Source organism: Chiloscyllium punctatum, chromosome 10 (assembly GCF_047496795.1).
Source record: "Chiloscyllium punctatum isolate Juve2018m chromosome 10, sChiPun1.3, whole genome shotgun sequence".
Lineage (NCBI taxonomy): Eukaryota > Metazoa > Chordata > Chondrichthyes > Orectolobiformes > Hemiscylliidae > Chiloscyllium > Chiloscyllium punctatum.
Genome location: NC_092748.1, coordinates 70,402,772 through 70,426,639, shown reverse-complemented (window position 1 = coordinate 70,426,639; position 23,868 = coordinate 70,402,772). Strand labels below are relative to the sequence as shown.

At 40.1% G+C, this 23,868-nt stretch overlaps 1 protein-coding gene across 6 annotated transcripts in view; it reads left to right on the top strand.

Annotated features, from left to right (window-relative positions):
- Positions 1-864: 864 nt before the first annotated feature.
- The window catches only part of fap (fibroblast activation protein, alpha), an 88,395-nt gene continuing 65,391 nt past the window's right edge, over positions 865-23,868 (top strand). The window contains exons 1-4 of one of the 6 annotated variants that reach the window (XM_072579463.1): positions 865-1,017; positions 1,740-1,827; positions 11,026-11,046; positions 11,620-11,658. In XM_072579463.1, the coding sequence (XP_072435564.1) occupies positions 880-1,017; positions 1,740-1,827; positions 11,026-11,046; positions 11,620-11,658 (286 nt within the window). In that variant the 5' untranslated portion in view covers positions 865-879. The other 5 variants (XM_072579466.1, XM_072579464.1, XM_072579467.1 and 2 more) reach the window with 5 other exon arrangements.

Sequence of the window (23,868 nt, the reverse complement as noted above, 5' to 3'; positions counted from 1 at the left end):
TCACTCAGTCATAATGAGTGAATGGAGTGCTGTCTGATAGGGTGGTGAGGTAATTTTGATTGACACACCCAAAAGGACATAGGATGATGATTTGGGTAAAACTAATGAGGAAGAGCAATAATGTGGGGGAGAAAAACAGGACATTGCCACTGGGTAATGATTCTCAATTATTAAGTCAGTACAGGCACACCGGCCGAATGGCCTTCTCATGCGCAGTAACACTGCCATGATTAGGTAATAAACATAGCAGCCAGGGAGAATTTCTTATATCAGCAATATCATTAAAACCCAAATGCTTTAGTTCTGTGATTAAATCTACAGATTCTGTAGATTTTGCTGGATTCTGACAGATGTTTGGTTACTTGCGTGTTTAATGTATTTCATATTGTTCACGAAAGAGCTGGGTCGGGAGTTAAATAATACTCAAGGGCATGAAGAGAGGTACTGTTTATCTTCATCACGTATGTAATTCCAGTATTTTGTTTAAATTTCTGTTCAGTGCCTTACATTTGTAACTCTTAATCCATGAGGGATATTTTTTGTTTGGATTTGAAATTTTTGCTGGTGTATTTATCCCTTTGATTGATATTGACTGTTTTAAATGAAACATCAGTACATATAAGGAGCTTTCATTAACTCACCTCAAGGGGAACATTTAGGCGCAGTAGTTACCAGCTGCAAACTTGCGCTCCAAATGGGACAGAAAACGTTTTTTTAAACCAACTACCCCACCCCCTTTAATAACGAAGCGCCAGCAATTCATATCGTTATACCCTGATCCGTTCCAAATGCAAATAAACATACATCAATATTGTATACTATTAATCTTGCTTTGGGATTATTAATGAATTTCTGCAAGACAATTTCTTGTCGTTTCAGATGATGTCACACTATTCAAAAGTCAAAAAAAATCTGACTTTTTTTTTGCTCAGTAAGCCAAAACGTAGTGTTGCTTTAGCAGACGCTAGCCTCAGTCGTATTTGTGAATCTCCGACTTGTGTGAACCCAACCCGAATGGTAAGCCTGTTATTGAAGCAGCTGTTCTACCCACACCAACATGTTTTTCACTTCTGACTTAAAATAAATAGTTCCGCAATGACAATTTCATCATTGTCTCCCTTCTATGTACCCCCGTGTCTCGAATGTACCCTACCAGAAACATTACACTTGCTATCAGTTAACCTTTGCATTTACGACTCGTAAACGATCAACGAGAATACTGTAGATAATATTTAACGACAGTTTACTGAACTAAGAAAGACTAGGCACATTTCGAGGGCATGTAAAGTTCTTTATTTGCTATCAGTCTATGACCCGTTGGGTAAGGATCAGCCAGCTACTTTACTGTATTTCCTGCCTCTGCCACGGCTCAAGAGGGATCAAACGTAACGAAGTTTACACTTTCTGCCAAAGAACAAGACTAACCAAACATGAAGGTCAGTAACCAGCGCGACATAGCTATCTCACGGTGCGAAAGGCTGTTTTCATGCAGTACAATCAGAATCCGATGCAAAGTTTTAGCCACTTTAAAATGTTTTCACGTTAGATGCATTTGAAATAAGAGTTTCTATTGGGCTGGCGTTACTATAACTTTGTACAAAGCGGAATTCTAGTCGAATCATAATGGTTTGATGGAGTTTGTTTTTTGCGAGTTTAAGTCCTAACGGGGAATGAAGGGAGCATTGGTTTGGTAGGGTGTTTCCAACGTACTCTTTTCCCATGAATTCTTTGCATTTCAGACCGTTTTAAAAGCTGTGCTGGGGGTCATTGCAACGGCTGTCGTCATCATCGTGATCGTAGTTCCCATTGCAGTTCTGGTCGGAAACAGTAAGTGCGTTTAAAGCTGTTTAGATATCGGAGCACGTCATTCGTGATGTCTTCAGTTCTTATTTGTAGAAAGCGTTGATTTTTCCACGAACCAGCAGAAATTGATGGAAAAACACAAGATTGTACAGAGCTCTGTTGCTCCCATTATGTCAATCTAATGTGTTACAGTGCGTTGAATCTGCAAAAGTTATCAATGCTTCTCTAAACACATCCTTGGTAAATGTTGACTGATATTTGCAGTGCAGATACTTTCATACCACGTGCACAATTTCAATGAGGCGAGGAATTCACCAAAGTGCGAATTTTACATGTAGTTAGAAGGATCTAATAATTGGATTTATGATGGCACAGATATGGGACATTAAGCCAATCAACTCAATAATATAATATTGTACTTCATCGACTGTAAGTCTTTTATTGGTACCCCATATTTTATATTTCTAATCTTTTGTTAAAAATAGTTTTCAATTTGCTTTACTAGTTCTGCCTATTGCACTTGTATATTTTTCCTTCACAATTAAAACAGTGAGCTGCAAAAGAATAAGATTATTACAACAAACAAGGAATGCTGATACGGCACATAAGAGTAATTTTTCTTGTGGTGTCTGATCTGATTCTTTGGTACAGCAATACAAATAGATGTACTCCCTAATTTATCCCCTTTAAATATTAATCCAGTTCCCTTTGAAAAAATACTGTTTCATTCCTTTTCAAAATATCTGTTTGAGCAGCACATTCCAGATCACCAGTCTGCTGAGAGTAAAATATTTCCTCATGCTCCCTTTGGCTCTGTTGTCTACCACCTTTAAAACTAGGTCAAATAAAACAGGGAAAATGAGTTCTGGAAACCTGAAACAAAAACAGAAAGTGCCGGAGAAACTCAGCAGGTCTGCCAACATCTGTGGAGACAGAAACTGAGCTAATGTTTTGAGTGCAGTGTTATGATGAAGGGTCACTAGACTCAAAATATTAACTCTGTTTTTCTTGCCAAAGAAGCTGCCAGACCTGCGGAGTTGCTCGAGCATTTGCTGCCTTTGTTTAAAAATGTGTCCTTTCGTTAACCCTTATGCCAATGGAAACTCTATCAAAACTATTCATGGATTTCAACACCCCTATCTTATATTCTCTTAAACTTTGTAATGTAAGGAATAAAATCCAATTTCTCTCAACAAATAACTGAAATCTGTCATTCCTTGTGTCATAACAAATCTTTTCTGCTCCCTCTCTTGGTTTTGAGACCTATTTGACAGTGTGGGACATGATTTCTGAGGACAAAATCATCATTTCTGAGGCCTACGTGTAATTTGGTAAACCTCACTTCGCCACCAGCTCCCACTCCCTCGGCTGTCCTTATGAGTGCTGAACTGGATCTTAAAATTGCTAAAATCCCTAATCCCTGCCCCTTCAAAGTTCTAGAGTTGCTCTTCCCACTGAGATAGTCTGCATTGAAAGGCAAGCTTTTAATGTTTTGCCAGCTTCAAATATCACTGCTGGATATTGTTTTATATGTAGCTGTATTTTTAAAAATTGAGGTTTTGGTTCAGAAAAAGAAGGAAGCATATGTCAGGAATAGACAGCAGAGATCGAGTGAATCCTTGAAACAGTATACAGCAAAAGTAGTAAGAGTATACTTAAGATGGAAATCAGGAGGGCAAAGGGGACATGAGATAGCTTTGGCAATAGGGTTAAGGAGAATCCAAAGGGTTTTTATAAGTACATTAAGGACGAAAGGGTAACTAGGGAGAGAGTACTGCCCCTCAAAGATCAGCAAGGTAGCCTTTGTGTGGAGCCGCAGGAGATGGGGGAGATAATAACTGAGTATTTTGCATCAGTGTTTACTGTGAAGAAGGACATGGAAGATACAGAATATAGGCAATAGATAATAACATCATGAAAAACGTCCATATTACAGAGGTGCTGGATGTTTTGAAAAGCATGAAAGTGGATAAATCCCCAGGACCTGATCAGGTATACCCTAGAACTTTGTGGGAAGCTAGGGAAGTGATTGCTGGACCCTTTGCTGAGATATTTATATCATCAATAGTCACAGGTGAGGTGCCAGAAGACTGGAGGTTGGCTAACGTAGTGCCACTCTTAAAGAAAAGAGTAAGGAAAAGCCAGGGAACTATAGACCAGTGAGCCTGATATTGGTGGTGGGCAAGTTGTTGGAGGGAATCCTGAGGGACAGGAGTTATATGTATTCGGAAAGGCAAGGACTGATTAGGAATAGTCACCATAGCCTTGTGCTTGGGGCATCATGTCTCACAAACTTGATTGAGTTTTTTTGAAAAAGTAACAAAGAGGATTGATGAGGGCAGAGTGGTGGACATGATCTATATGGACTTCAGTAAGGCGTTTGACAAGGCTTTTCATGGGAGACTGAATGGCAAGGTTAGATCCCATGGAATACGGGGAGAACTAGCCATTTGGACACAGAACTAGATCTAAGGTAGAAGACAGAGGGTGGTGGTGGAGGTTTGATTTTCAGACTGGAGGCCTGTGACCAGTGGTGTGCCACTAGGATTGGTGCTGGGTCCACTACTTTTCATCATTTATATAAATGATTTGGATGTGAACATAGGAGGTATAGTTAGTAAGTTTTAAAATGACACCAAAATTGGAGGTGTAGTGGAGAGCAAAGAAGGTTACCTCAGAGTACAATGGAAACTTGATCAGATGGCCCAAATGCTGGCAAATAGGACGAGATTAGGTTAGGATATCTGGTTGGCATGGACGAGTTGGACCGAAGGGTCTATTTCCATGTTGTACATCTCTATGACTGTTATGATTTGTCCTAATGCTTTACTTGTAAAAACAGGTTATCCATCATATTGTGACCAGCACTCTTTCACTGAGATCCGTTAGACTAATTTTTACATTGGAAAATGTGCCAGAATGGATTCAAAACTGTGAAAATATTTTCAGAAACCCTCCTGTCCTGTTATGGACTGTGGTTTAAATGTCACAAAAACTTAATCTTTGTGAAAAATTGTTCTGCTACAAAATATTTAAAAGAAAGCTGTTTCACTTGTTTTACTCCACTGTTTGACTGGAAATTTGTTTTGAAATGGAAAAGATACATTTTGTTATTTCATCTTAATTGTCTGTAGCTGCTAAAATGTATGACCATCATGAATGCAAGGCTGAGTTTCAAAAGTAGTGATCTACTGCCACAGTTCATGGGTATGAAAGCTCAGTTTTAAACAATTATGATAACATTGTCAGTCTTTGCAATTTGAGAAGGATTTCTTCTTGTCACAATTTCATGATCACTTAAGGGTTTTCATTGGGAAGAAAGGTTTTTGCAGTATCAATGTCACTATGTTTGAAATGCAGATTTATTAGGTTGTTGGATGTTTCAAGTTTTCTAATTGTATTTGTAAGAATTTCCACTAATATACATAGTTCATGACCACTTTACCTATTAGATACTGCATGATTTGCCTTTGGTCAATAACTTGGAATTTCCTACCTAATACTATACTGAAAGCTTCATCACAGTAAAGAGTATGCATTTAGATCATGCCTTTCAAGAATAAAGATAGAAAAATTGCGAAGAAATGTTGTGGTTAGATCAAGTGACTTATTTTATGAGGGCGATTCAGAAGGTATATTGTTTCCCAAAACATTTTACTTTGAAACTTTATTTGGTGCTTTTTCTGGAATTTTGGAATAGATGTAAATAATGTGGTGCATATACAAGGTCTGAGAGGGTACAGTCTGTCAAGCCGGACAGAAAGCAATTACAATAGCATCCTTTCATTATCAAGAATCAAAATAAAATCTATTTGTTTCAAATTGCTTCAATTTACTTTGCAGCATTTTGCTGATCTTTGAAATTACTGATATTGTGATACTTGATATTATTGACATTATTTTGGATAATATTTTGCACAATTAATTAACTCATTTGATTAAAATGGATTTGAACCTTATTAAAGTGTACACATTTTTGCAAATTCTCTCATGAAATGTGGCACCACTGAGAGTAGCATCTTTTGACCATCCATTATCATCATGAAATGGATGGCTTTTTAGGCCATTTCAGAAGGCAACTAAAAGAGAACCAGTTTGTGTGGATCTTGAGTCACATGTCTGGCAGACTTCCTTTCCCAAGGAAAGACCTTAATGAGCCGGATGGATAATGATAACTTCATGGTCAATGCTCCTCAGATTAGCTTTCAATTCCAAATATATGAATTGCATTCAAGTTCCACCAATTGTTGTGGTAGGATTTGAACCCATATCTTCAGGGTAGTAGTCTGGACCTCTGCATTACTAGGATGACAAAATTACCCTGAAGCTATCATTTGCCGAGTGGATTTACAGTTCCTTTAAACGTTTGTCTGTTAACATCTCAACCTCCAATAATGAGTTGGCTTTAATCTCTATAAATATCACTGAATATCAATCACATATATTTTAAAAAGTAAATGATCATAAATAGTCACTGCTGAAAAACATAATGTTCTTCATCAGAATAGGGCTGCCAATAATGCCTAGCCATGATGTCTGTTTTTATTGTGTACTGGAGTCACAAACTGATGCATTTCTATAGATCTACCGGGGAAGAGATGTTCTATTCAGGTTTGTGAAATGTGAGTTAACTTGAGAGAAGGCTGTTGTTCTTTTTTAAAATACTTTTAATCTTATTTGATGTGAGCTTGCATCAACATTAGAGTTTTCAAAAATGGGAGCACTAGAAGTAAAAGTAAGCAAGGCTGCAATGTTTTAATTGCCAAATTCTCGAATACATATCGACAAAATATAATTTCAGATGTAACCAAATAATTCAGCTGATAACAAGTTTGAGTGATAGATTGTGATAAATTAATGAATGCGGACAAACCATTCATCACTATATATATTAATAGCAGCTTGCAAATTTGTTAGTAAATAATAATGCACTTAGTGAAAGTTAAAATGTATCTTTACATGGACTGTAGATAAATGAGGGTTGTATATTTTAATGTTAACAGGGAATTAATCTGAACGTGAATTGTCAAGTTATGGATAGAATTTATACACTAGCTCCCAGACCTTTTCACATTTGGTTGGCTGAAGACTACCTGAAGCAATGTGATAGGACTAGGAAGTTTATGTTGTTCAATCTAGCATTGATAGCTGTGATAGGTCAGAGTTTAGTGTGACTAAGAAGTTTATCACAGCATAAAGTGTACTCTGTATGGTGACTAAAGATGGATTGCATATGGATTTAGTTAAGAGATAGGAAAATAAATTTTGACTGCATTATAATAGTGGAGATAAGATAAAGCAAGATATCTGCAAAGACATTAAAGGGAGAGATAAAAACAACAGAACATTAATTTTTAAAAAAATTCTGCTGTTGTGGAAATCTGAAATAAAGGTAGAATGTGCTGGAAAAACTCATCAGATCTGTAAACATCTGTGGAGAGAGGAACAGAGTTAATATTTCGAGTCCAGGATGACTTCTTCAGAACTGAAAGGGGAAGGAAATTATGATTTTTATCCTGTTGACAGACAGAAATGGTAGTGGGAGAAAAGAGGGGGGGAAGAAGAAAGTGGAACATATTGCAATGGTGCCCAGCTTGAAAGACAGAACTATATTTCTGAAGTGTATTGCTATCATCCTTACTATTTAATATATGTGAGTTTATATTTAAAAAAAACCTAGACAGGAGACGAAACGTCTGCAGCACAAATTCCCAGCTTGGCGAACAGAACCACAACAATGAGCACCTGAGCTACAAATCTTCTCCCAAACTGTGAATTTAGTATCATCTTCAAAATTACTCTCTGTACACTAAAGTCCATGTGATTACTATTTTAAGAAAGAGTAGTGATCCTAATGTATTTCAAAAAAACTCCAAAATTATTACATAATGATACTAGGATCAAATGCTTCACTAAACATTCTTAAAAGGAGAACTACATCTTATTCAGATGCCACCTCTTCTATGATTTCTACCTTGATGAAGGACAATTTTGTGAGACACCATTATTTCCAAGTGCCCTCAAAGAAGCAAATTCTCAATACATGTCTGTATGCTACTTTTGTTTTCATTGCCTTTGGTCAATAATTTGGAATTTCCTACCTAATACTATACTGAAAGCTTCATCACAGTAAAGAGTATGCATTTAGATCATGCCTTTCAAGAATAAAGATAGAAGAATTGCAAACAAATATTGTGGTTAGATCAATAACTTATTTTTCTGATAATAGTGACAAAGGAGGGATAGAGATGTAAAAAGAGTGTAAGTAAAGGTTCAGAAAGGAGAAAATGGGTCTGCTCTGCTGAAAGAAAGGGCAAAAAGAGATGGCTAGGAGAGAGTGGGGAATGTAACAAAATTGGATTGAGTGGTTGTACTCCAAATTTGTGGAACTCAATATTGTTTGTGTCTTACAAGTATAAAAGCTTAACCCTGTGAATGTCCCCATATCTCTCCCGTCCCTTCTCCCCACCCCTTTGTCACATGCACAAGATCTTTCTCTTCAGAAAATAAAATAAAAGTTCTGCAGAGCTTGGCCTCCTGAAAATAAAGAAGAACCCATTGGCTAAAGGATAAAGCAAAGTAATCTGGATTCTGTTGCTGTGATGTTCTGGCAGTGGTGATGAAGTCACTATGGTGGTCTCTGCAGTCACACCTTAAGATGATTCTTCAATCATTCTTTCAAAAGAACAAACAAGTTCTGTACTAAGAAGTGAGAGAGACTGACTGAGCAGCTTGTTCTTGGCAAGTTTTCCTCCAACTCAGTTTGTTCAAAGCAAGCTTCAATCCATCTGAAACAGATAAAACAAGCAGCTCTCCACGACTTTTGCTGTTCAAAACTGCTCCAGCAATGTCTAGATATTTTAATCAGAGATGTTTGGAGATTGAACCTCTAAAGCAGGTGAGCCTCTTGGCTCAGGAAGGGACTGTACCACTGGACCACAAGTGCCCTCTCCCCAATAAAATCTACAGCAGTTATCTATTGTATGGGATTTCTAGGCAGCCTTTTTAAAAAATCTTCAACGTCCACTGTGAACCTTCAGTGACCTTTTTTAAAGAAACCACTCCAGTAGGAATATCCACAATCCATCAAAGCTAAAATCTCCCAAGATTCCTCATAATGTATGGTTAATTTGAGACATGTAAATATGGGATCTGTCTCTTGTTTTACGGCTCCTAAAACACTCCACCCTGGGGTTTTCTAGTGTCATATTTTGCATCTGCTGGTGATGCTTTCATAGAGATTGCTGTGATTGGTCAATTAATTTCCTTCTATTACATCAGTCAACTATTGGGATCATAAAAGGTGAACTAAATGGAGTTTGTTAGTTTCTCGCTTAGCAATTCCTATACTTCTCTGTACCTCCAAATAAAATGTGCTACATCTGATTTATAGATTAAGTAATAAAATACAATGCAATACCGCAAGAACTCGCTAGATATTGCATTTTTTCAATCACACATTCTGCAGTTAAGTAGTCTGATATTTTTTAAACAAGCTATGTCCAATCAATAAACCTGAATTTTCTTTATCTAACAGTTGAAGAATGCAATAGTATGGCACCATTTAATAGTTATCCTGCTCCTTCTTGTACTATTGTAAAGGGTTAAGTGTTTTCTTTGTTTTAATTAGCTGATTAGCACTATTAAAAGAGCTAACCTTTAGTATTTATCTTGCTACACTATTGTACAACCAGCTGTGTGGGTGCTATACAATACGATTCATTCCTCTGTACATGAAATCAGAAATACAATGTGGTTACATAGCCTAACAATTGACGGCCCAGATTAAAGTCCAAGAAAACTAACACAAGGAACATGCAAGATTGAAATGGAAAGATGACCAGTTGAATCTGGAAGGGGGCAATGCAGCCTTATTTTTAAAAAGGTTTAAGGCAATGCTTCCCAAAGTGAGGGTCAGGACCCTCGGGCTATTCCCAAATCCAACCCCCTGACTCACCCACATCTGTTCTTTAGATCGTCTCCCCTCCTCCTTTGCTCTGACAGTTCTTGCAGAGGTCATGACAGTTTTCGAGCCTTGAAATGTCATGTGAAGATTGGGATGCACTGATTTTAAGAAGAAGGGCAGACTTGAGGAAGTTGAGAAATTCCAAAATTGTGGCCTGCTGGTGAGGATTAAAGATGAGCAGGGCTATGGAGATAAACTGGGGCAATTGGATTGCTTGTAGTAAGCTGGCATGGATATCTTGGGTGAATGGTATAGTTTCTTGCTGTAATAACTTTATGGGTGCAATTTTTTTAAAGCCTTGAGGTGAGCTTTTTAGATGACAAAGTAAACCCTACACCTACTTGTGAAGGTATTCATAGATTGCCTGCCAAGCAGCTCATTAAAAGCTGAGAGGTCAGCGAGAGTGAATTTCTTTCCCTATCACATGTGACTTGAGTTACGAGAAGTTGTTGACCAATTGGAGTTGAGGTAAGCATTGCTTTTCTTTGCAGGGTGAAGGTAGAGAGAGAGGTCTGATGGGGTATGGAGGCAAGAGAAGAGGATGGATTTCAGAAAACTCCCACTTATTCCCCATCCAAAGCTCTAATTTCCCCAGAGGGGGGAGCTCAAGATCCTCCCAAACTTCAAGCAGGTTACAGGGTTTCCTTTTCAGGAAGTTAGCTATACTTCTTGCCTGCCTCAGTGGCAGGCGATCAGGATGGTAGTGAGTTCAGGCCTTTAAATGGCCAAACTTAGCCACTTAAAGGACTTTAATTGCAGGCAAGTCAAAAGTTCACCAGGTCCCTTTCACCTGAAACTTGATTATAGAGGTGGCGAAACAGGGATAGGTTATCCTTGAGGGAAACCTCCAGGAAGGGTAATATCATGCCCAATGACTTGATAAACAGAGGCCTGAATTATAATTCAGAGAAGAAGAGTTCAGATCCTGACAATTTGAGAATTTGTCTTCAAGTTATCAAATCTTATAACTGAAAAGCTCACATCATTGAAAATGGCCATAAAACTGCTATTTTGCTGTAATAACCCACATTGACTGACTGACTAATATTAATACCTGAAGGAAAGGAAACCAATTCTGAGCTTTTCTGGCATATGTTACTACAGTCACACGACAGGATGGTGGACTCTTAGATGCCCATTGACATGGTACAGAAAATCACTGCAGTGTGGTTCCTATTGTCTGGAAGATTTTTGCACCTGATTTTCCTTTCTTATTTCCTTGATTTTCTGTCTCACAAATTACCTTATTCCTCCAGGTCTCCTGAAAACAACACCGCGTAGGTGAAATGTGATTTTGTACCTTGGCATGCAGCCGGTCTTTAATTTTTGCTCCAGTTGTGAATGCAGGGAGGCTAATTATTTATTGTGTCTACCAGTCCCAGAGCTTAATTCTCTCATTTCCCAAAATTTGCATGCATATAAGAAGGTCACTTAATCATGATCAGGAACAAGAGGCCTGATCAGCTTTTCCTCTTCCTTACCTGGGGATACCACAGACAATTATAATAGCCAAAGTACTTCCTGATGAGATATACTAATTTAGCAGATTGTGGATGAATACGTGGATCTTTCTATGACAAGTAATTAGCCTGCATGTATTATCTATAACGTTAGGGATGGTGGAGGAGATTTTGTGGCCTTCACACAATTAAAATTCTAATTTGCTAACTTTTAGCTCCCCTTCACATTTTCCCCAAGTCAAGTACTAAACTCCTAAAATTTCATCCAATTAAACTATCTGTCTTAACAATCCTTTTGGGCTCTGGAAGAACATTTTTCACACCTCAAGTTATACATAAATAGATGTATTCATACTATTAACTCTATGGGACTTTTTCCTTTTCTTTCAGAACCTAAATGGATACACTTGGACAAATACATGTTTTCCCGTAAGTTCAAGAAGTCAAGTTCATTTGTAATTTTTCCTTACAAGTTATGATCATTATTGTGTACAAAACAGAAGACACGGTCATTGAGTCTAAATGAAAGAGTAGAGCTGGTAGTCCAGCGAATCAACAGCAAAGCAGTAATACAGTTCAATGACATGAGTAGATGCTTTTAGTTTATTCATTGTAGCCCATATTCAGTTGGGTCATTGATACAACTTCATTAAAAAAGTGATCTGAAGCTTAAAATTAGAGCTAGCAACTTAGGAATATGCATTCCACACAAAAGAAATAAGTTCTTCCTTGAAAGGCTGTGCATTCTGGAGCAGTTGAAGTTTCCAAAAGTTTCTTGTTAAAGGTATGAGAAAAATGGAGCAATGGCGGTTACATTCAGTTGGTGTACCAACCAGCCATGATCTAACTGAGAAGGACAAAAGAATTGAGGAAGTAAGTGGTCCACAGCTATCCTTTATTTCTATGAAATGATGATGCATGATTGCAAAAGCATAAAAATGTCCCAATTTAAATATAATATCTGCACTGTAGTGCTATTAGACATTTTGTAGCCATGTGCATGAGTGGTCATGGAGCTGGAGTAAGATTTTAATGTTTACTCAGATACTCTGCAGTAAACGTCTCGGCACAATTCTCCAAGCTGGCAATTGAGATGCAGCTTTCAGATGAAATAGAACATCCATGTGAGACACCCCATGATAGCACTGATACAAAATAAACAAACTTAGACAAATAGGCCAATAACTGAATCAATTTATGAAATATGATGAGTTTTGTTTTATATTTGGGTATTTCTTTATGAATTTATTGTATCTGCATATAAAAGCCTTGTTGGGGGAATAACTAAGGCTGGGACCAATGGTAAGACTGTACCTGCATGATGTGTCTGATTTGGTTTCTGGCAGTTTTGTTTATGGAAAATAAATAAGGAATTTTATTGTTTGGACTTGTTGCTGTTGTGGTTGGATTCATCACTTTTCTTACCCATCCATGGATTGTAATTAGCTGTTTCATACCTGCATATTTTGGAGTGAATTGGCCTGGTGATTTGAACAGAACAATTTAATTGAGTCTAGAAAGTCACACTTGCAGAATTTCATGCGTAACATTTGCAAATGTGACAGTATGAAGTGTAGTGTACAGTTCCCTACACGTTACAAACCATTTTAGTTCCAGATACAGAAGTGCGTCCTTTCGTAGTATTGAACCCTGAATGCACCATTTACCTTTTCCAAACTTGTGCAATGAACACTCATAATTTTGTCTAACACTCTAAGGTATTCATTCCCCTGACACACGTCTTAACTTCACCTTCTGTTCTATAATTGACGGAATTGTGGAACTGAATCTGTTGTCACGCAACCAATACATTTTATTTTTCTCTATTTAAAAGCTTTTTTTGCATTGATGGCATTGAGGAAAAAAAACTAATTGCAAAACTGATGTATTTTAACTCCGCTGTCTGGGCCCTGATCTGGCAGAATTAATAGCGCATCATTATATAATAATCCTGATTTTTTAATCAACTAAAACTTATGGGTATGTATCTTTTCACCTTTAACTATGCTTCCAGAAAGTGAAGTCAAAAATATACCTCATTTATTTGGCACTGTTTACTGTGATAATCATTTTGTATGGTTGTTTCCTATTTCTAAGAATGATAGGTCATTCCACATAGATGATAAATGTTTTTGAGAAACAGATAGCAAAGATTTTTTCTAGTCACAAGTTATTTTGTGCTAAAGATATGGTGGACTATGAAATTAAACTGTAAAGTTCCTTGCAGGAAATATGACTTCTGCTTTAAGGCAGCACGATACAGGTCTGTTGCTGTCAGTTCCTACTTTGTAACTTTGTATGCTATGTGTCTGTTCTGTTACTGACACAGTACTGACACAGTATTGAGTCATCTATACGTACCAACATCTTGAATAAGTGTTCATGCATCAAGAAGCTGTCAGAACAGATAAAGCAAAAACTAATCAATGTATGAAAGCAATTCTACCCCAGAGTTGGTGTTTACCTTTATTTTATGTAGTGTAACACCTATGAACAGATAAAACTTGATCATTGCAAGAATGATTTTTTCAAGGATGTTGCTGATTGAGATTAAGTTTCCAAGTTAAGTAGAAGTAATAAGCTAGATGGAAGGAAACTATTGCTACTTGTGGAGTCTAGGATTAGGAGACATAGCCTCAAACATTATCAGGCCTTCATGGACTAAATTTAGAAATGTTTTCAGAAATAGTAATAGTGGTTTAGAACTTTTCTTTCATGAATAAAATCAATGCTGAATCAATTATTCATTTTAAGTCTAAGATTGTTAACCAATAGTATTAAGGGATTCGGCAAAAACTGGTGTGTGGATTTAGGTTGCGGTTAGGCATGATCACATTTGAATGATAGAATAGGCTTGAATGATGAAAGGCTATTCCTGTTCATACATTCCTGTCTGGAGGCCAGTTTTGATAATTGCACATTTGTGAATATTGGGTGAGAATGCTATTTGCCTTGGATTTATTGTTAGAATTAATCTTGGCTTCCACATGAAAATTACAGTGAGCTATGCATATTTACAACACCCAGCAAACCAGATGAATCACTTAATGTATAGCCCTTAAAGAAAATGCAGCTGTAAAGCAGACTTGACTATAGACCACTTCTTTAGCAGGTGTTCGACAAGACACCCCCATGGGAGACTGCTAAACAAGTTTAGGTCTCATGGAGTACAGGGAGAACTAGCCACTTGGATACATAATTGGCTTGAAGGTAGAAGACAGAGAGAGGTGGTGGAGGGTTGTTTTTCAGACTGGAGGCCGTGACCAGTGGAGTGCCACAGGGATCAATGCTGGGTCCACTGCTTTTCATCATCTATATAAATGGTTTGAATGTGAACATACAAGGTATAGTTAGTAAGTTTTCTGATGACACCAAAATTGGAGATGGAGTAGACAGCGAAGAAGGTTACTTGAGATTACAACAGGATGTTGATCAGATGAGCCAATGGGCTGAGGAGTGGCAGATAGTTAATTTAGATAAATGTGTGGTGCTGCATTTTGGAAAAGCAAATCAGAGCACGACTTATACACTTAATGGTGAGGTCCCAGAGAGTGTTGCTGAACAAAGACACCTTGGAGTTCAGGTTCATAGTTCCTTGAAAGTAGAGTTGCAGGTAGATAGGATAGTGAAGAAGGCATTTGGTATGCTTTCCTTTATTGGTTAGAGCATTGAGTACAGGAGTTGGGAGGTCATGTTGCAGCTGTACAGGACATTGGTTAGGCCACTTTTGGAATATTGCATGCAATTCTGGTCTCCTTCCTATCAGAAGGATGCTGCAAAACTTGAAAGGGTTCAGAAAAGATTTACAAGGATGTTGCCAGAGTTGGAGGATTTGAGCTACAGGGAAAGGCTGAATAGGCTGGGGTGTTTTTACCTGCAGCGCAGAGACTGAGAGGTGACCTTATAGAGGTTCATAAAATCATGAGGGGTGTGGATAGGATAAACTGATAAACTCCCTGGGGTGGGAGTCCAGAACTAGAAGGTACAGGTTTAAGGTGAGAGGGGACAGCTTTTTCACGCAGAGGCTGGTACATGTATGGAATGAGCTGCCAAAGGAAGTGGTGGAGGCTGGTACAATTGCAACATTTAAGAGGCATTTGGATGGGTATATGAATAGGAAGGGTTTGGAGGGATATGGGCCGGGTGCTGGCATATGGGACTAGATTGGGTTGGGATATCTGGTCGGCATGGACGGGTTGGACCGAAGGGTCTGTTTCCATGCTGTACATCTCTGTGACTCTAAGTAGTTACTGGCAGGCAAAAGAGCAACCTGCCCCAGAGAGTTGCCGGCAATTCAGGACAACCTCCAACAATGATACGAGGAATAGTGACCACTGCTGAAGCAGCATGGAGTCTATCTGAATTCAGCAGGAAACAGAAGAAAGCCTTAAGTGTCAAAGACCCAGTACTGTACAGGAAGCTTGCTGGGAAATATTACTGGGATTGAGCGGGTTGCCTTCCCAGCCCCTACCTCTGACCTCTGACCTCTGACCCCCCCCCCCCCCGACAATCCCCCAAGGAGGTAACCTCACTATGTGGTAGGGGGTTGATTTCTGATGGAATAGTAAAATGCTTCTTTGTATGTTAAAGTTGGCCACTGGCCATCTAGTTAAAGTTGGTTTTCTTTGGCATTTAGAATGAACAGGCAGTATTAGATCAATTACAAAACAATTCACTCCTGGACTTAAAGGTTGAAAAATCAACAAATGCAGTTCCTTTTGTGGTTCTTGTACATCTGCTGAAATGGAAATTAGCCTCTGGGAAAAAGTCTACAGCCAATGACCACCTGCTTTCCCTTCTCTAGTATGGTGAACAACGCCAGCTTCTTTACTTTCTCCATGTAAAGTCACTGATTTCTGTGAGTAAGCTGTGGTAAACCTTCTCTGCAATGTCTTGAAGATTTTGACATCTTTTATTAAAGTTTGGTTCCAAGAATTAATTTAGTATCTGAACTATAATATCTGAAGCCTTCTCAGTGATTTACAAGAAGATATCTGAACTAAGTGATTTTTGTATTCTATCCTATTATAAAGTCAAGGTTCCGTTTTGCTTTATAACAGCCTTGTCAATTTATCCAACACCTTCAAAAATTCCGTACACAAATCTCAGATTTCTCTATTCCTCCAATCCTTAAAAATGAGCCCTAAAGCTTAAATTGCATTTTCTCAATCTTGTTTCCAGAAGTTAAAAATCTCACAATACCAGGTTATAGTCCAACAGGTTTATTTGGAAGTACAAGCTTTCAGAGCACTGCTCCTTTATCAGATAGGTCCAAAAGCATATACTCCAAATAAACCTGTTGGACTATAACCTGGTTTTGTGTAATTTTTTTAACTTTATCCACCCCAGTCCGACACTGACACCTCCACATCATTGTTGCCAAAAGGCATCATTTCACAATTCATCAATCTATTAATTTAGTTACAGCTAAGGTAAGAGACTACAGCTAAGGTAAGACAGTTTGTTTCAAAATTACTTACCTGTAGCGGGCAGCGGAAGTGAGGTTGGAGCGCATAGCTGGGCGGGAAGGTAAGTGATTAGTATTTGAGTGGGTGTGTTCTAGACCCCAGGTCCTACTTTCGTAGGGCCTCCCTCCCACCCTCCTCCTCTAACCTAACTTTAAAGTCCACAGGTTATTGACTCAGTGTTCTTGTTTTTGGAGACAGTGTACAGTCATGGCAGCACAGGCGGTGGAATGTTCCTCCTGCAGGATGTTTGAGGTAGGGGTGACCACCGATACTCCTGCCGACTTCGTGTGCAGGAAATGCAGTCAGATCCTGATCCTCACCGAACGAGTTAGGGAACTGGAACTGGAACTGGATGAGCTGAGGATTATTAGAGAGGCTGAGAGGGTGATCGATAGAAGCTACAGGGACATAGTTACGCCAGAGAACAGAGGTAGCTGGGTAACAGTTAGAGGTGGGAAGGGGAAGAAACAGGCAGTGCAGGGTTCCCCTGTAGTCGTTCCCCTAAAAAATAAGTATGCAGCTTTGGAAACTGTTGGGGGGGACAGCCTTGCAGGTGTAAGCTGCAGTGAAGGGGTCTGTGGCTCTGAGATTCAGAAGGGAAAGGGGGAGAAGAAGAGAGCGCTAGTTATAGGGGACTCTCTAGTTAGAGGGACGGACAGGCGGTTCTGTGGACATGGGCGAGACTCTCGGATGGTTTGTTGCCTCCCGGGTGCTAGGGTCCGAGATGTCTCGGACCGTGTCTTCAGAATCCTTAAGGGGGAGGGTGTGCAGCCAGAAGTCGTGGTACACATTGGCACCAACGACATAGGTAGGAAGAGGGGCGGGGAGGTCATTCAAGAGCTCAAGGAGTTAGGCTGGAAGCTAAAAGCTAGGACAGACAGAGTCGTCATCTCTGGGTTGTTGCCGGTGCCACGTGACAGAGAGGCAAAGAATAGGGAGAGAGTGCAGTTGAACACGTGGCTGCAAGGATGGTGTAGGAGGGAGGGCTTCAGATATTTGGACAATTGGACTGCATTCTGGGGAAGGTGGGACCTGTATAAACAGGACGGGTTGCACCTGAACCAGAAGGGCACCAATATCCTGGGGGGTAGGTTTGCTAGCACTCTTCGGGGGGGTTTAAACTAATTTGGCAGGGGGATGGGATCCGGACTTGTAGTCCAGCAAGTAAGCTAGCTGTGTGTCAGGATGTCCAAGACTGTAGGGAGGCTGTGGAGAAGGTAGCACTGACAGGGACTACTTGCGGACACAGAGATGGGCTCAAGTGCGTATACTTCAATGCAAGGAGTATCAGAAATAAGGTGGGTGAACTTAAGGCGTGGATCGGTACCTGGGACTACGATGTTGTAGCCATCACGGAAACATGGATAGATGAGGGACAGGAATGGCTGTTGGAGGTTCCTGGTTACAGATGTTTCAGTAAGATTAGGGAGGGTGGTAAAAAAGGAGGGGGGGTGGCATTGCTAATTAGAAATGGTATAACGGCTGCAGAAAGGAAGTTTGAGGGAGATCTGCCTCTGGAGGTAGTATGGGCTGAAGTCAGAAATAGGAAAGGTGCAGTCACCTTGTTGGGTGTTTATTATAGGCCCCCCAATAGCAGCAAAGATGTGGAGAAACAGATTGGGAAACAGATTTTGGAAAGGTGCAGAAGCCACAGGGTCGTAGTCATGGGCGACTTCAACTTCCCAAATATTGATTGGAAGCTCTTTAGATCAAGTAGATTGGATGGGGCGGTGTTTGTGCAGTGTGTCCAGGAAGCTTTTCTAACGCAGTATGTAGATTGTCCAACCAGAGGGGAGGCCATATTGGATTTGGTACTCGGTAACGAACCGGGACAAGTGGTGGGCTTGTTAGTGGGTGAACATTTTGGTGATGGCGACCACAATTCTGTCACTTTCACCTTGGTTATGGAGAGGGATAGGTGCACACAACAAGGAAGTTTTTACAATTGGGGGAAGGGAAATTACGATGCTGTAAGACAGGATTTGAGGAGCATACGTTGGGAGCATAGGCTGTCAGGGAAGGATGTGGTGGAAATGTGGGACTTTTTCAAGGAGCAGATACGACGTGTCCTTGATATGTATGTACCGATCAGGCAGGAAAGAAATGGTCGTGTGAGGGAGCCTTGGTTGACGAGGGAGGTTGAATGTCTAGTAAAGAGGAAGAAGGAGGCTTACATAAGGTTGAGGAAACAAGGTTCAGACAGAGCAGTGGAGGGATACAGGATAGCCAGAAGGGACCTGAAGAAAGGGATTAGGAGAGCTAAGAGAGGGCATGAAAAATCCCTGGCGGATAGGATCAAGGATAACCCCAAGGCATTCTATGCGTATGTGAGAAACCTGAGAATGACGAGAACGAGGGTAGGTCCGATCAAGGACAGTGGTGGGAGACTGTGTATTGAGTCGGAAGAGATAGGAGAGGTCTTGAACAAGTACTTCTCTTCAGTATTTACGAACGAGAGGGACTGTATTGTTGAAGAGGAGAGTGTGAAACGGACTGATAAGCTAGAAGAGATATCTGTTAGGAAGGAAGATGTGTTGGACATTTTGAACAACTTGAGGATAGACAAGTCCCCCGGGCCTGACGGGATATATCCTAGGATTATGTGGGAAGCAAGAGAGGAAATTGCAGTACCGTTGGCAATGATCTTCTCGTCTTCACTGGCAACGGGGGTGGTACCAGGGGACTGGAGAGTAGCGAATGTTGTGCCCCTGTTCAAAAAAGGGAATAGGGATAACCCCGGGAATTACAGGCCAGTTAGTCTTACTTCTGTGGTAGGCAAAGTAATGGAAAGGGTACTGAGGGATAGGATTTACGAGTATCTGGAACGGCACTGCTTGATTAGGGACAGCCAGCACGGATTTGTGAAGGGTAGGTCTTGCCTTACAAGTCTTATTGAATTCTTCGAGGAGGTGACCAAGCATGTGGATGAGGGTAGAGCAGTGGATGTAGTGTACATGGATTTTAGTAAGGCATTTGATAAGGTTCCCCATGGTAGGCTTATGCGGAAAGTCAGGAGGCATGGGATAGAGGGAAATTTGGCCAATTGGATAGAAAACTGGCTAACCGGTCGAAGTCAGAGAGTGGTGGTAGATGGTAAATATTCAGCATGGAGTCCAGTTACAAGTGGAGTTCCGCAGGGATCAGTTCTGGGTCCTCTGCTGTTTGTAATTTTTATTAATGACTTAGATGAGGGAGTCGAAGGGTGGGTCAGTAAATTTGCAGATGATACAAAGATAGGTGGAGTTGTGGACAGTGAGGAGGGCTGTTGTCGGCTGCAGAGGGACTTAGATATGATGCAGAGCTGGGCTGAGGAGTGGCAGATGGAGTTCAACCCTGCCAAGTGTGAAGTTGTCCATTTTGGAAGAACAAATAAGAATGCGGAATACAGGGTTAATGGTAGGGTTCTTGGTCAGGTGGAGGAACAGAGGGATCTTGGGGTCTATGTACATAGATCTTTGAAGGTTGCCACTCAGGTGGATAGAGTTTGTAAGAAGGCCTATGGAGTATTATCGTTCATTAGCAGAGGGATTGAATTCAAGAGTCGTGAGGTGATGTTGCAGCTGTACAGGACTTTGGTTAGGCCACATTTGGAGTACTGTGTGCAGTTCTGGTCGCCTCACTTTAGGAAAGATGTGGAAGCTTTGGAGAGGGTGCAGAGAAGATTTACCAGGATGTTGCCTGGAATGGAGAGTAGGTCATACGAGGATAGGTTGAGAGTTCTCGGCCTTTTCTCGTTGGAACGGCGAAGGATGAGGGGTGACTTGATAGAGGTTTATAAGATGATCAGAGGAATAGATAGAGTAGACAGTCAGAAACTTTTTCCCCGGGTACAACAGAGTGTTACAAGGGGACATAAATTTAAGGTGAAGGGTGGAAGGTATAGGGGAGATGTCAGGGGTGGGTTCTTCACCCAGAGAGTGGTGGGGGCATGGAATGCGCTGCCCGTGGGAGTGGTAGAGTCAGATTCATTGGCGACCTTTAAGCGGCATTTGGATAGGTACATGGATGGGTGCTTAATCTAGGATAGAAGTTCGGCACAACATCGTGGGCCGAAGGGCCTGTTCTGTGCTGTATTGTTCTATGTTCTATGTTCTATGTTCTAGTTACAATCCTATTTGTCTTGTTGGATGAATCTTATAAATCAGTGTCATATTGCCCACATGCCTATTTACATTCATTATCAATATTGATACCTCCAAAGCAGCAGTGAAGATAAAGGCAATTAAAATTTAAATTCCGTATTTGGCGACAGAACAATTATGCAGACTGCTTAGGTCTCTGCTTTGTATAATTAGTATAGAGTAGACATCAATAGACAGAATTAATAGTCCTCCAGAGTTAGGTCAAGCAACAATCTCTTTTGCAATCTTCAAAACAAAGAGGAGCTATACAGAACATTGTCTCATTTTATATCGCAATAGTTCTTCTAAATAATGTAAGTCAATTTATTAAAGTTTTCCTTACGCCATAGAAATTTGTAACTTTTAGAGATTACTCCATCCCTGGAACTGAATAGAATGTGTGAATTTGAAGTAGAAGTGGATCATTTGGTCCCTCAATTTAAATGTTTGAAGCTGTTTTCAAATTAGTTCATGGCACCCACAAATCTGGGGGCTGAGGAGCTCAGCACTGCAGTTTGTTGAAAGAGAGATAATATCCCTTTGACCTAACAAACAAAATCTTAATCAGTGTAGATGTAATATATCTTTACCCTCCTCCACTGATAAAGCATGTAGGACATAATAGGAAATCTGTCCAGTTCGCACTTATTAGGCCTACTGAATCTAATGTCTGCTGGGGAACAGATAGCAGGGGAACAGTAGATAAGGTGGTTAAGAAGGAATTTTAGATATTTGCCATTATTAGCTTAAGCACAGAATACAAGAACAGGAGGCACTGACCTCTACACCGCTGAAGTCAAATGCTAACTCGAGGACACCTCTTCCTACTGCCTCGACTATGATTGAACTGTATAGAATGCTTTTTAGGCTACAACTGGACTACTGCATACAGTTCTGGTAACCACATTATAGGAAGGATGATATTGCACTAGAAAAGGTACGGAAGGGGATTTACCAGGATTCTGGTTAGGTTGGAGGTTCTGAGCGACGAGAGAAGGTTGATTAGGTTGTGCTGTTTTCCTTGGTGTAGCAAAAGTTTAGACAGGATCTGCTAGTGGTGAATAAGGTTATGAGAAGCATAGATAGGGTAAGATAGGTAGGCTGTTTTTTATGAGTAAAAGGGGTCAACAATTGGGGGCAGGGGGGCGCACAGATTTAATGTAAGAGTTAGAAGGCTAAGAGAAAGGTTGAAAGAGTTTTTAATGCAGAGGATAATGGGAGTGTGGAACTCACTGTCTGAATGTGGGGATGAGGCAGAAACTCTTGCAATATTTAAGCAGAACTTGGATATTTAATTGCATTTCCATAGCCTCCTGGTCTATGGACCAACAGCTGGGGAAAGGAATCAGTGTAGTTTTGATTATTGTTGACTAGACTGGACAAGGCAGACTGAATGGCCTTGTACACTCTGACCATCTGAGTGACAAGCATGATTTCCTTTGTGGGTTACCTCAGGACACTGCAGGATTTTAAACTTCTGATTTTTTTTTAATTGTTGCAAACTTTGGCCTGATAAGGGCCCATAAAATTATCCCCTGCCTATAATACAGTAATTGGCCAAAGTCTAATTATTTTTTCAAAGTATTACAGGATCTTCTGCTTTCCTACTCTGTGGCATTTTTTACAAGCTGGGCTGTTCAAGTGGAACAAGTGACCTCATAATCAACAGCTTTACAAAGAGGTTGATCAACATCTTACTGCATTTATGACTCCTTAAATATATATCTGTGAAATTTCGAGCTCAGACCACGCACTTAACATTCTTTGTTTACACAATTTATGAATATGCTTGTCCTGTGTAATATGGTTTTCATGGGCTGACAGGAGTGAAGGGAAGAACTGTCTGGGCCCTGAAGTCTTTCAAAAAGTTAGAATGTGGAATCTCTTCCACATTCCCAATCCACTTATCCTGTTCGAAGCCTTGGAGATGCAGGCTCGAAGGGCTGAATGGCCTACTCCTGCATGTATTGTATTGTCTATTGAGATGGGGGTCACGTCCATTCACAAGGCAGGCCACTCATATCTCAGTGGTGCTTGTAGTTCATTAGATAATCTTTTCAGTCTCTCCACCATACTTTTCTATTTTCATCTTGATTTTCTCGAGGATTTTTAGCACTATCTGATCATTATTTGCAACAGAAATGACTTTTTGGGGGGAACTGATGGAAATATGTGAATTTTTTTCCCATCCATTGCTTTCCTTTTTACCTACAGTCAGCTTAAGCACCAGCAGATTTAAACTTCAGCCTGAAAGATGCAATTTATGTGCTGTTGTCTGGCATTTTCGTTGTATCCCTTAACAACGATGAAGCCTTTTGGCATTGGAAATCCTAGGTTAGGTTGGGTTAGATTGGCTTCAGGTTGGTTCACAGGTCAGTGCAACATCGAGAGCCAAAGGGTCTGTACTGCGCTGCTACGTTCTATGTTCTATTTCTTGAAACTCCATACCCTCCTAGTTGGTATGCACAACACATTGGAAGGGCTGTCAAAATATTGTCAAAACTTTTGCCTGGCATCATCATGCAAAAGTAGTAGCGCTGTGTTTAACTTCAAACTTATGGCAGAACAAACAGCTGGATCTTTGATTTATAGCCACCCTTGTGCTCATTGACCTTGGTTCTAACAGTGCTGAGATTTTGCTATTGTCACATGTTCAAATTCTTCCAGTGTCATGTCTCTCCCCATCTCAATAATTCCCACAAACCTTTCAATCTTCTAGGAGCTCTGCACTTGTCCAGTTTCAGCCTTATGCACATCGCTGATCTGTAATGGGGCAATATTAGCCATCGTGCTATCAGCTCTAGGCCCTAAATTCTGGAATTTCCTTTCTAAGCCTCTTCACATTTCTGCCTCACTTTTCTTCTTCAAGTTGTTTTGTGGAAGCTACCTCTCTTACCAGCCTTTAGTCGTCTTGCCAAAAATGTCCTTGTGTGGGACAGTGTTAAATTTTGTTTGTCAACACTGTTGGGACATTTTACTTCATTCAAAGTAGTACATAAATGTAAGTTGATGTTGGAATGCACTACCAAACATAGAGAATTACCAAAATA